The sequence below is a fragment of the Hyla sarda genome, chromosome 2 (assembly GCF_029499605.1).
Source record: "Hyla sarda isolate aHylSar1 chromosome 2, aHylSar1.hap1, whole genome shotgun sequence".
Taxonomy (NCBI): Eukaryota; Metazoa; Chordata; class Amphibia; order Anura; family Hylidae; genus Hyla; species Hyla sarda.
Window position 1 is genome coordinate 11,084,209 of NC_079190.1, and position 13,404 is coordinate 11,097,612.

The window sequence follows — 13,404 nt, forward strand, 5'->3', positions numbered from 1 at the left end:
CTCTATAGAGGATCTCCAGGTTTGTTTGTTTTTTGCTTTTCCCCATATCCTACGCACTTATCACTAGTCCTACAGCGCCATCTGTTTTATTTCATCACAGCTGCATTCCTGTGTTTTATTACTGTAACTGGGTCATGTGATCACTAGTCTGACCCACAGGAAGTCATAGTGCTTAAAGGGAGTACCTCGGTGGAAAACATGGTGCCAGAAACAGATTTGTAAATTACTTCTATTAAAAAATCTTAATCCTTTCAGTACTTATTAGCAGCTGTATGCTACAGAGGAAAATATTTTCTTTTTTAATTTCTTTTCTGTCTGACCACACTGCTCTTTGCTGACACCTCTGTCCATTTCAGGAACTGTACAGAGCAGGAGAAAATCCCCATAGCAAACCTATGCTGCTCTGGACAGTTCCTAAAATGGACAAAGGTGTCAGCAGAGAGCACTGTGGTCAGACAGAAAGGAGAATTCAAAAAAGAAAAGAATTTCCTCTGTAGTATACAGCCGCTAATAAGTACTGGAAGGATTATGATTTTTTTAATAGAAGTAGTTTACAAGTCTTTTAACTTTCTGGAGCCAATTGATTTGAATAAATATTAATAAGTACTTTTAGCGGCTGTATGCTATAAAGGAAATTCTTTTCTTTTTGAATTAATTTTTGGTCTTGTCCACAGTGCTCTCTGCTGACACCTCTGTCCGTGTCAGGAACTGTCCAGAGCAGCATAGGTTAGCAATGGGGATTTTCTCCTGCTCTGGACAGTTCCTGATATGGGCATCAGGTGTCGGCAGAGAGCACTGTGGACAAGACAAAAAAGAAATTCAAAAAGAAAGGAATTTCCTCTGGAGCAAACAGCTGCTAATAAGTACTGGAAGGGTAAATATTTTTTAATAGAAGAAATTTACAAATCTGTTTAACATTCTGGCACCAGTTGATTAAACAAAAAAAAAAAAAATGTTTTCCACCGGAGTACCGCTTTAACCTCTAGAGGACATGCGACATACATGTACGTCTTGGTGCCCTGGCACAGAGACGTACATGTACTGCACGCGGTTCCGCGATCACCATCCGGGCACAGCATTCGGGCCCTTATAGATAATGGCGATGTCCGCCATTAACCCTTCAAATGCAGTGATCAGTACCGATCATGGCATCTAAAGTATAGCGGAGGTGTACACAAGCACATCGGACCCCCGAAATCGCGATGGTCCAAAGTGTTAAGATGGCCGCCGGAGCTCAACTCGCCTGTCCGAAACTGCTGCTTTTAGTCACATCACATCAAATAAAAAGTGATTACAAAGTCACATATGCGCAAACGTGACACCAAAAAAGCTACAGGTCACGGCGCAAAAAAAAAAAAAAAATACCCCTCATTTAGCCCCCGTATACGGAAAAATGAAAAAGTTATAGGGGTCAAAGAGGAGGATTTTAAACAAATTTTTTTAAAGTCTGAGTTTAAAAAAAAAAAGCCGTACAAGAATAAAAATGTAAGGAATCATGGGTATTGTTCTGATCGTATTAACCCACAGAATATAGAGAACGTGTCAGTTTTACCATAAAATGAACAGAGTAAAAACGAACCCCCCCCCCCCCAAAAAAAAATTGCTAAATTTTGGTTTAAATTTTAATTTCCTCATGCACATAAATTTTTTTTGGTTGCGCCGTGTACGGCGCAACCAAAAAAATTTAATGTGCATGAGGACATTTAAATTAAAACCAAAATTTAGCAATTTTTTTTTTTTTTTTTTTGGGGGGGGGGGTTCGTTTCATGGTAAAATTAAGGGTATCCTTACAAAGTACAGTTGGTCGCGCATAAAACAAACCTCATGTGGGTCTGTGGATGGAAAAATAAAAAAAAGTTATGTCTCTTAGAAGGCGAGGAGAAAAAAACAAAAATGCAAAAAATAAAGTTCTTAGTATCCTTAAAGGGGTACTCCGGTGGTAAAAAAAATAAAAAATATATAAAAAAATCAAATCAACTGGTGCCAGAAAGTTATACAGATTTGTAAATTACTTTTATTAAATCATCTTAATCCTTCCAGCACTTACAAGCTGCTGTATGCTCCAGAGGAAGTTGTGTAGTTCTTTTCAGTCTGACCACAGTGCTCTCTGCTGACACCTCTGTCCAGGTCAGGAACTGTCCAGAGTAGGAGCAAATCCCTATAGCAAATTTATCCTGCTCTGGACAGTTCCTGACATGTACAGAGGTGTCAGCAGAGAGCACTGTGGTCAGACAGAAAAGAACTACACAACTTCCTCTGTAGTATTCAACAGCTGATTTAGTACTGGAATATAGGCTGTATAGGGTTAATGGGGGAGACTTAGCAAAACCTGTGGAGAGGCAAAGTTTCCCATAGCAACCAATCAGATCACTGCTTTCATTTTGCAGAAGCCTTGTTAAGAATAAAAGAAGCCATCTGATTGGTTGCTATGGGAAACTTTGCCTCTCCACAGGTTTTGATAAATCTCCCCCAATGTGTCAGAGGACGTGGTCAACTGACTTCCTGTGAACTGCAGGATGACATCATCAGCTCTCTCCTAGAGCTTACACGCCCCTCCCCTCTATCTGTATACTGCTGCTATCTCTGTGGGATCAGGATATATAGTAGTTATACACCTCCCCTCTATCTGTATACTGCTGCTATCTCTATGGGATCAGGATATATAGTAGTTATACACCTCCCCTCCAGCTCTATCTGTATACTGCTGCTATCTCTATAGGATAAGGGTATATGATAGTTATAAATCTCCCCTCCAGCTTTATCTGTATACTGCTGCTATCTCTATGGGATAAGGTTATATAGTAGTTATAAATCTCCCCTCCAGCTCTCTCTGTATACTGCTGCTATCTCTATGGGATCAGGATATATAGTAGTTATACACCTCCCCTCCATCTCTATCTGTATACTGCTGCTATCTCTATGTGATCAGGATGTATAATAGTTATACACCTCCCCTCCAGCTTTATCTGTATACTGCTGCTATCTCTATGGGATCAGGATATATAGTAGTTATACACCTCCCCCCCAGCTTTATCTGTATACTGCTGCAATCTCTATGGGATGAGGATATATAGTAGTTATACACCTCCCCTCCATCGCTATCTGTATACTGCTGCTATCTCTATGGGATCAGGATATATAGTAGTTATACACCTCCCCTCCAGCTCTATCTGTATACTGTTGCTATCTCTATAGGATCAGGATATATAGTAGTTATACACCTCCCCTCCAGCTCTATCTATATACTGCTGCTATCTCTATGAGATCAGGATATATAGTAGTTATACACCTCCCCCCCAGCTTTATCTGTATATTGCTGCAATCTCTATGGGATGAGGATATATAGTAGTTATACACCTCCCCTCCATCGCTATCTGTATACTGCTGCTATCTCTATGGGATCAGGATATATAGTAGTTATACACCTCCCCTCCAGCTCTATCTGTATACTGTTGCTATCTCTATGGGATCAGGATATATAGTAGTTATACACCTCCCCTCCAGCTCTATCTATATACTGCTGCTATCTCTATGAGATCAGGATGGATAGTAGTTATACACCTCCCCTCCAACTCTATCTGTATACTGCTGCTATCTCTATGAGATCAGTATATATAGTAGTTATACTCCTCCCCTCCAGCTCTATCTGTATACTGCTGCTATCTCTATGGGATCAGGATATATAGTAATTATACACCTCCCTTCCAGCTCTATCTATATACTGCTGCTATGCCTATGAGATCAGGATGTATAGTAGTTATACACCTCCCCTGAGCCTGTGTTCACACATAGCATATATGTAAATTTATTTGTGGTTTTCCTGCGATTTTCCCTAAATCACTGCAAAAATAGTGCTATTGCGTTTACAGGTGTAATTTGTACAGCCGCAAAAATGTGGTAAAAACTTTATAAAAACCCGTCAACACAGCCTAAAAAATGTACATCTTCATAAAACACCTCAATTGTGTTTATAGGTTAAATCTCTTTCTCCTCATGGTGACGTTGCTCTTGAAACGCACTTTTGAATAAGAAAACGCATCAAAACTGCACATAGTGTGAACTGATCCCAACTCCCTCACGAGTCTCGGCAGTAAACGTTTGCCGGAGGAGAGATTTAGGAGGAGGTCAGGAGATTTAGTTGGCCTTCATAAGTTAAATTGCAGTGATGAGATTCCACCCCCTCTCTCTCTCTCTCTCTGCAATGCCAGAGGATTTATGGGAATGTAGGCAGCATTAGGAAATGATTTCTGTTCTGAAATGGTATCATGATGGCTGAGAACTCATGCCTGCCACATCAGCTAAAACAGGTAAGCACAAGAACCTTTACATTATTCTCTAATATTAGCCTGTGCTGCACTATATATAAGCAAAAAATAAAATAATAAAAATTATTAAAAAATAATAAAAAAAAAAAAAATAGCTTCTTTATTGACTCTCCATTATTTTTCCGGGCAGCACCCGTTCCTGAAGATCGCCGAACCCCTCTCCAGCCTCACGCACCTCATAATCGCAAGTAAGGAGGCGGCCAAGAAAAGCCACTGAGCGGTGGGACTGCTTTATCTGTGGACTCCCGGCCCGGGCGCGCGCCCGTTGAGCCCCACTCTTCTCATCTGGCGCTGCCAGGACACGACCGGCCGCCGTAGACTGAACTGTGAGCCGTGTTTTTATGTGACCGACCAAACAAGGTTGAAGTTTCTCTTTTTTTTTTATTATTTGGAGATCCCCCTGTTGACGATTTATCATCCCAATAAATGGAAACACCTTGGTCTCCAAATGAGTCGTCCTGCGTGTTGTCTGCAGTAAATATAGAGAAGAATTTCCCCAACCAGGGTGCCTCCAGCTGTGGCAAAACTACAACTCCCAGCATGCCCGGACAGCCGTTGGCTGTCCGGGCATGCTGGGAGTTGTAGTTTTGCCACAGCTGGAGGCACCCTGGTTGGGGAAACACTGATATAGAGGCATGTGGGAGCATTCTGAGATCCTTAAAGGGGCGGTTCACCCTATTAGTTTAAAGGAGTAGTCCAGTGGTGATTCAGTGGTGAGCAACTTATCCCCTATCCTAAGGATAGGGGATAAGTTGCAGATCGCGGGGGGTCCGACCGCTGGGGCCCCCCCCCGCGATCTCCTGTACGGAGCCCCGACAGCCCGCTGGAAGGGGGCGTGTCGACCTCCGCACGAGGCGGCGGCCGACACGCCCCCTCAATACAACTCTATGGCAGAGCCGAAGCGCTGCCTTCGGCAATCTCCGGCTCTGCCATAGAGATGTATTGAGGGGGCGTGTCGGCCGCCGCCTCGTGCGGGGGTCGACACCCGCTATCTCGGCGGAGAGCCGGGGCCCCGTACAGAGAGATCGCAGGGGGCCCCAGCGGTCGGACCCACGCGATCTCAAACTTATCCCCTATCCTTAGGATAGGGGATAAGTTTTTCACCACTGGACTACCCCTTTAATCTGCGGATGTAAATATGTCTGTGGGTTATGTGGCTTAAAGGGATACTCCGGTGCAAAAAAATTATTATTATTTTTATTTTTTACTTCATCGGTTGCCTAGGCTCAATGAATAGGCTAGTGCCTGTATCCCCAAAGTGGGAAATTTTGGATAAGCCCCGCCTCCTTCAACTTTCAAAGGGGTACTCCGGTGGAAAACAAATTTTTTTTTTTTTTTAATTTTAAATATTTTTTTTTTAAATCAACTGGTGCCAGAAAGTTAAACAGATCTGTAAATTACTTCTATATAAAAAATCTTAATCCTTCCAGTACTTATCAGCTGCTGTATGCTCCACAGGAAGTTCTTTTCTTTTTAAATTTCCTTTCTGTCTGACCGCAGTGCTCTCTGTCAGGAACTGTCCACAGCAAGAGAGGTTTGCTATGGGAATTCGCTCCTACTCGGGACAGTTCCTGACACGGGACAGAGGTGTCAGCAGAGAGCACTGTGGTCAGACTGGAAATAACTACACAACTTCCTGTGGAGCATACAGCAGCTGATAAGTCCTGGAAGGATTAGGTTTGAATAGAAGTAATTTACAAATCTTACAATGCAGGTTTGGGCAGGCTCTTGTCAATCAAACAACCTTACGACCTGGGCTGCCCAATTAAAACACCTATACCCAAGGGGGATAAAAAATAATTCAATAAACTATCTAAATTGGGGCTCAAGGTCTTGAACAAATGGCAATAAGATATAGATTTGGATAAAATAATGATTTATTAATACATATAATTGACTAGTGGAGATCGGCGTCCCACAGGGGCCCTTGTGATGGCGCCACTCCAACTAATTGTAAATATGACAATGGATAGTAAAATAGTAATTGTAAATATATAAATATACAGATATTAATAAAATGAGACCACTTAAAAAAAAGAATTAAAAAAGATAATTAAGTAGAAGTTCATCTGGATACTGCGCTCATCTTCTCCCTCCAAGATGGCGCAATATATATATATAAATGTCAATATATGAAAAGTCAGCCGGCAGCAGTAAATCCCAATAAATTCTCTCAATTCTCAGTCAATGGTAAAACATAGAGAATAGCTGGCCAGCATAGATACTTTGTTTCCACAGGTTATTAGAGGTCAAGTCTCTAGGGCACTACTATTTTACTATCCATTGTCATATTTACAATTAGTTGGAGTGGCGCCATCACAAGGGCCCCTGTGGGACGCCAATCTCCACTAGTCAATTATATGTATTATTAATAAATAATTATTTTATCCAAATCTATATCTTATTGCCATTTGTTCAAGACCTTGAGCCCCAATTTATTTTTTAGATAGTTTATTTAATTTACAAACCTGTTCACCTTTTCTGGCACCAGTTGATGTGCCCCTTTATAAAAGGGGAAAACAATGTAGAGTTTCATGATCTGTAACTTGGAGTTAATAGGGTCATGTGACCATAGACTGAAATCGTTTCGCTCTGGGACCTCAAATGCAAGTTTCCAAGGTGCTCTGTAGATTATGGGTCCCTAATGGGGAACTAAGGCGCTGGGGCCCCTCGTGATCACCGGGACCGGACCTGGCACCCGGTAAGGAGCGTGTACTGCAGCCGGCACGGTCTCCATTCATTCCTATGGGAACGCCGAAAAGACCAGAGTACAGCTCCCAGGGACCATAGGCGCTCCCATAGAAATGAATGGAGCGCCTACGGTCTACCGGTGGATGACACCACTGAGAGCGCCAGGGTCCCATCCCGGTGATTGCGAGTGGCCCCAACGGTCGGACCCCCCACGATCAGCTACTTATACCCGATCCTGTGGTTAGGGGATACGTTTTTTTTTTTTATCCCCGCCAGAGTATTCCTTTAAAGGGGTACTCCGCCCCTAGACATCTTATCCCCTATCCAAATATAGAGGATAAGATGTCTGATGACGACTCACGACTAGCAATGTAGGGGCCAGAGTATCGTGACATCATGACCCCGCCCCCTCGTGATGTCCCGCCCCGCCCCCTCAGTACAAGTCTATGGGAGGGGGGGGTAAGTTATGACTGCTATAAGCAGCCAGGAGTCACCGCTACTGGCGAACAATGGCGATCATGCCAGTGTGCCACATTAACCCTTAAAGGGGTACTCCGGTGGAAATTATTATTTTTTTTTTTTTTTTTTTTTTTTAAATGAACTGGAGCCAGAAAGTTAAAGATTTGAAAATTACTTTCTATTAAAAAATCTTTATCCTTCCAGTACTTTTTAGCAGCTGTATGCTACAGAGGAAACTCTTTTCTTTTTGAATTTCTTTTCTGTCTTATCCACACTGCTCTCTGCTGACACCTCTGTCCGTGTCAGGAACTGTCCAGAGCAGAATAGGTTTGCTATGGGGATTTTCTCCTGCTCTGGACAGTTCCTGATATGGGCATCAGGTGTCAGCAGAGAGCACTGTGGACAAGACAAAAAAGAAATTCAAAAAGAAAAGAGTTTCCTCTGTAGCATACAGCTTCTAAAAAGTACTGGAAGGGTAAAGATTTTTTTAAATAGAAGTAATTTACAAATCTGTTTAACTTTCTGGCACCAATTGATAAAAAAAATATATATATATTTTCCGCCGGAGTACCCCTTTAAGATCCCGTATCCATTGCAGGATCTAAAATGTGAAAGTATATGTGTCTGTGGGTTTGAAGCGGCTGATAGAGACCTTCGTGGTGTGATCGCGGGGTCCTGATCAGCCTCCGTGCCGTCCCATCTTCTCCCTCGGCTTTAGCAGCCCGGAGAATAAGAGCGCTGATAACACTGGTCAGTGCTGTGCTATGGCACAGCATTGAAGGGGTTCTCTGCCCTCTTGACATCTTATCCCTTATCCAAAGGATAGGAAATAAGATGTCCGATCTGAGGGGGGGGGGGCCGGCTGCAGGTCTCCGAGCCGGCACCCTGGCATTCTGAAGACACCCCCTGTCGGAGTGCCGGTGAGACATCTTTCCTTTGGATAGGGGGATGAGATCTCTAGGGGTGGAGTATCCCTTTAAACAGTGGACTGATAGAGTGGAATCCGTCACATGCAGGACTAGGGTAGGTAGAAAGAATAGGTGGGATACCGCTGCGATCCGGGGAAGTATGTGGGTATAGGCGGTGCAAGTCACAAGGAATATACAGTACTAATTAGGGATGTAAGAAAAAATCGATTCGCGCGATTATCGCGATTTTTTTCATTTGCCGATACTGAATCGATTCAAAATATTTTTGAATCGATTCTTTTAGGGATGTGGAATTTTTATCTCCTGATGCCCGGAACAGCATGTCCTGTCCTGTCCTGGGCATCAGGAGATACAAGTTCCACATTTGTGGAGCCGGGCAGGCCGGATCTCAAGCGGCGTCGCTCTGGGTGTATGGAGCGGGCTCCGACTCGTGCCCGCTCCGTACTCTGCGACCCCCGGCTGATTTCAGTAGCCGGGGGCCGCCGCTAATAGCCAGCATGTGGCGATCGCGGCTGGCTATTAAAGGAGTACTCCGGCGCACAGTTTTTTCTCATTTTATCCCGTCCGGGCTGTAAAATAAAAGAAAACGCACTTTATCTTACCTGCCTACGCTCCCCCGGTGCTCCGGTACAGGTGTTGGGTCCCCGGGCTGTATTCTTCTTACCTCCTGTTAGCCCGGCACGTCACACGGAGCTTCAGCCTATCACCGGCCGCAGTGATGTCCCGCCTCTGCTGGTGATAGGCTGAAGCTCCGTGTGACGTGTCGGGCTAACAGGAAGTAAGAAGAGTACAGCCCGGGGACCGAACACCTGTACCGGACTGTACCGGAGCACCGGGGGAGCGTAGGCAGGTAAGATAAAGTGCGTTTTCTTTTATTTTGCAGCCCGGACGGGATAAAATGAGAAAACTGTGCGCCGAACTACTAGATCGCCGCTGTCAAAGCTGACAGCGGCGTCTATTGGGATCTATTAATGCTCCCAGGTGGGCGATGTATCGGGATATATCGTGATGTATCGTCACCTAGACGGTATCGCGATATATCGGGATATATCGAATCGCCACACTGGTATCGCGATTCGAATCGTATCGCCAAATTCTTGGCGATTCACACCCCTAGTACTAATGAAGAAATCAGAAGAAGACTGCTTTTGCGCGGTCTTGCGTCCCGGCGTGCCCCTGCAGGAGCCCAAATAAAGTGATGTGGTGGTGAGTGCAGCCTTTTTCTGATTTCTCCTTTTAAAGGAGTACTCCGGTGGAAAACTTTATATTTTTTTTTTAATCAACTGGTGGCAGAAAGTTAAACAGATTTGTAAATTACTTCTATTAAAAAATCTTAATCCATCCAGTACTTATTAGCTGCTGAATACTACAGAGGAAATTCTTTTCTTTTTGGCGCACAGAGCTCTCTGCTGACATCACGAGCACAGTGCTCTCTGCTGACACCTCTGTCCATTTTAGGAACTGTCCAGAGCAGCATATGTTTGCTATGGGGAAAAGAAAAGAATTTCCTCTGTAGTATTCAGCAGCTAATAAGTACTGGAAGGATTAAGATTTTTTTAATAGAAGTAATTTACAAATCTGTTTAACTTTCTGGCACCAGTTGATTTAAAAAATATATATATTATTTCCACCGGAGTACCCCTTTAAACAGTGTTTCCTATTGAAAGATTCCATGTAAAAATCCCCTATGAAGACTAACAAAGAGAGAAAAAAAAGGGCCTTATTCACATTTAAAAATATATATATTATTCAAACAAAAGTTTAAATCCCCCCCCACGCCCTTTTTTTTCCCCCCATTAAAAAAAATAAATAAAATTATGTAAATAAGAATAAACATATGACGTGTCGCCGCGTGCGTAAATGTCCGAACTATTTAAATAGAACCTTAATGAAAACGCACGGTCAATGGCGTAAACGTAAACAAATACCAAAGTCCAGAATTTCAGATTTTTTTGTCACTTTATATACAAGAAAAAAAACTGTATAAAAAGGTTGCAGCAAAACAAAAATGGTACCTATAAAAACGACAGATCAACGCGCAAAAAAAAAAAAGCGAACCAAAAAAATAAAGCTGTGTTTTCCAAACAGTGGGCCTCCAGCTGTTGCAAAACTACAACTCCCAGCATGCCCGGACAGCCGAAGGCGCTGATTGGGAAACACTGCACTATATACCGTAGTGCAGTGGTCTTTAACGTGCGGACCTCCAGATGTTGCAAAACTACAACTCCCAGCATGCCCGGACAGCCAACGGCTGTCCGGGCATGCTGGGAGTTGTAGTTTTGCAACATCTGGAGTTCCGCACGTTGAAGACCACTGCCGTAGTGTTATATATGAAGAGCAGAGGGAGATTTTCTATTGGCTCACAGCACCATCTAGTGTACAGACCTGTGCATTACATCCTCTGTTCTTGATACTTATGAGCGGAGATTCCCTCTAAACCCGGCTTCGCACTACGGAATTTCCGAGCAGAATTCTTGTTCGGAAATTCTGCTTGGAAATTTCAGTGCTGGCAATGGGATTTTTATTTTATTTTTTTCGAGTCGGACTTTCCGCCTCTGGAAAATCCCCTCGAAAAACTCAAAAGGAATCTTGAATTTAAAGGGGAAATTCCGGTGCGTAACATCTTATCTCTTATCCACAGGATAGGGGATAAGTGTCTGATCGCGGGGACCCCCTTAATAAGATGTTATGTACCAGAGTATCCCTCTTAAGCGCAATGGACATAAATGTACGTCCTGATGCCCTGGGACTTAAAGGGGTACTCCGATGGAAAACTTTTTTTCTTTAAATCAACTGGTGGCAGAAAGTTAAACCGATTTGTAAATTATATATACTCCAAAGAAATAGGGAAACACTCAAAATGATAATGAAAATATAAACCAACTTTATTAAGTTACACACAATATAAAATATATTAAAATGACACTCACAGGAAATAAATCACGGAATACATTCAAAAAGGTAAGGCAGTAAAAAATGATGAACAAGGAAGGTATCACACCCTATATTCTGTAATAGTGACCAGTAACAATCCTAATGATGGGAGTACATAGGCAGAAAAGGAGATAGATACACCATAAGTAATACACAAATATATGATGAGCCTTACCAAATACACATGCAAAACCCCTACATATGTTTCGCTCCGTTGAGCTTCCTCAGGGGGGGCGTGGCTACCAACGGGTATAGAGGACACTATTTATACATATATGCAGCCAATAATAATAGTCCATGTATACTTCACTCTATCTATCCTCCAATACACACAATCCTACCTTATTCCGCTTTGCCGCCAGTAACACGTAGTATATCCTGTTCCGGCCGTCATACCGGAAGTCTTACACGCGGTCCGATCGCGTGATCAAAATAGATCAGATGACCGGCTGGTGAAAGAACTCTCGCGAGAGCTATATCTAAAAGATGATGCGCATCCGGTAGTAAAATACAATAGATGGAGGCGGGCCAAGTAACCCTAGGAACGCTAGGACGCTTGCGCATGCGCAGATAAAGATATAGTAACAACGCACCGCAACGAAAGAGGGGGGACGCAAATAAACAAAAAGAGGGAGAAAAAAAAGAAAAAAGAAGCGTGACAGGAAAGCACCAGTGTTGTATGCGTGACAAAAACGTGAGAATATAAAAGCAAGTGTGTAAAAAGTAAAAATGTGATACCCACCACCATGCAAAAGTAAGGTGAGTGAAGATGAATAAAACACCAGACATCCCAAGTATGATCTGAAAAAGAAAATAAATAAATAAATATATAAAAGAAAAAGATCAAATGTAAGTGCAATATATAGGGTGCAACAAGTGATATATAATGCAATAATTTATAAAATCTAAAAAATGTCTATAAATAAATAGCAAATATGTATATATTATACTAAAAACTACTAATCAGTATGGAAGTAATTTAATGTGCAACCAATAAAGAGTAAAAAATGTGAAGTAAAAAAATGTATTCCGGTATATAAAAATAAGTGTAATAGTGAAATTGATACAAGGAAAACTATGTATATATAAGAAAAATAATATAATAAGGTGCTAGAGTGTATGTGTAAAGGAATAAAAAATATAATGGAAAATATTAAAAAATGAATTAATATGTGAACCAAGTAGATGTGATACAATATGATATATTGTAACATGATAAGTGTTATTAATGATGAATAAAAAAGTAATATATTAATAACTAATACATTTTATAGATGAGATAATTATAAATGGTAAAAAAAAAAACTGTGATAAATATTATAGACAGGAAAATTTATCCCAAAAGTAATAAGTAAAAATACACAATCTACCGTATTTATCGGCGTATAACACGCACTTTTTAGGCTAAAATTTTTAGCCTAAATTCTGTGTGCGTGTTATACGCCGATACACCCCCAGAAAAGGCAGGGGGAGAGAGGCCGTCGCTGCCCGCTTCTCTCCCCCTGCCTTTCCTGGGGTCTAGAGCCCTGCTGTCGGCCCTTCTCACCCCCTGGCTATCGGCGCCGCTGCCCGTTCTGTCCCCCTGACTATCGGTGCCGGCGCCCCATTGCCGGCGCCGATAGCCAGGGGGAGAGAAGCGGCGCCGACAGCCAGGGGGAGAGAAAGGGCAGCGGCACCCATTGCCGGCGCCGCTGCCCCGTTGCCTCCCCCCATCCCCGGTGGCATAATTACCTGAGTCGGGTCCGCGCTGCTGTAGGCCTCCGGCGTGCGTCCCCGGCGTCGTTGCTATGCGCAGCACGGCGTGGCGCATGACGTCAGTGGGATGCAGGGGACGCGCGCCGGAGGCCTGCAGCAGCGCGGACCCGACTCAGGTAATTATGCCACCGGGGATGGAGGGAGGCAACGGGGCAGCGGCGCCGGCAATGGGTGCCGCTGCCCCTTCTCTCCCCCTGGCTGTCGGCGCCGCTTCTCTCCCCCTGGCAATGGGGCGCCGGCACCGATAGTCAGGGGGACAGAACGGGCAGCGGCGCCGATAGCCAGGGGGAGAGAAGGGCCGGCAGCAGGGC

General features: G+C 43.3%; 2 protein-coding genes across 9 annotated transcripts in view; one reads left to right on the plus strand and one right to left on the minus strand.

Moving 5' to 3' along the window:
* PAK1 (p21 (RAC1) activated kinase 1) overlaps nt 1–4,768 on the plus strand; it is a 117,462-nt gene extending 112,694 nt beyond the window's left edge. For all 4 annotated transcript variants that reach the window (XM_056561149.1, XM_056561148.1, XM_056561151.1 and 1 more), the window contains exon 15: nt 4,456–4,768. In XM_056561149.1, the coding sequence (XP_056417124.1) occupies nt 4,456–4,542 (87 nt within the window). In that variant the 3' untranslated portion in view covers nt 4,543–4,768. The remainder of the gene's footprint in view (nt 1–4,455) is intronic.
* Nucleotides 1–13,404, minus strand: part of LOC130358228 (uncharacterized) — a 146,692-nt gene that overhangs the window by 19,090 nt on the left and 114,198 nt on the right. For all 5 annotated transcript variants that reach the window (XM_056561156.1, XM_056561153.1, XM_056561157.1 and 2 more), the window contains one exon: nt 12,081–12,139. In XM_056561156.1, coding sequence (XP_056417131.1) covers nt 12,081–12,139 — 59 coding nt within the window. The remainder of the gene's footprint in view (nt 1–12,080; nt 12,140–13,404) is intronic.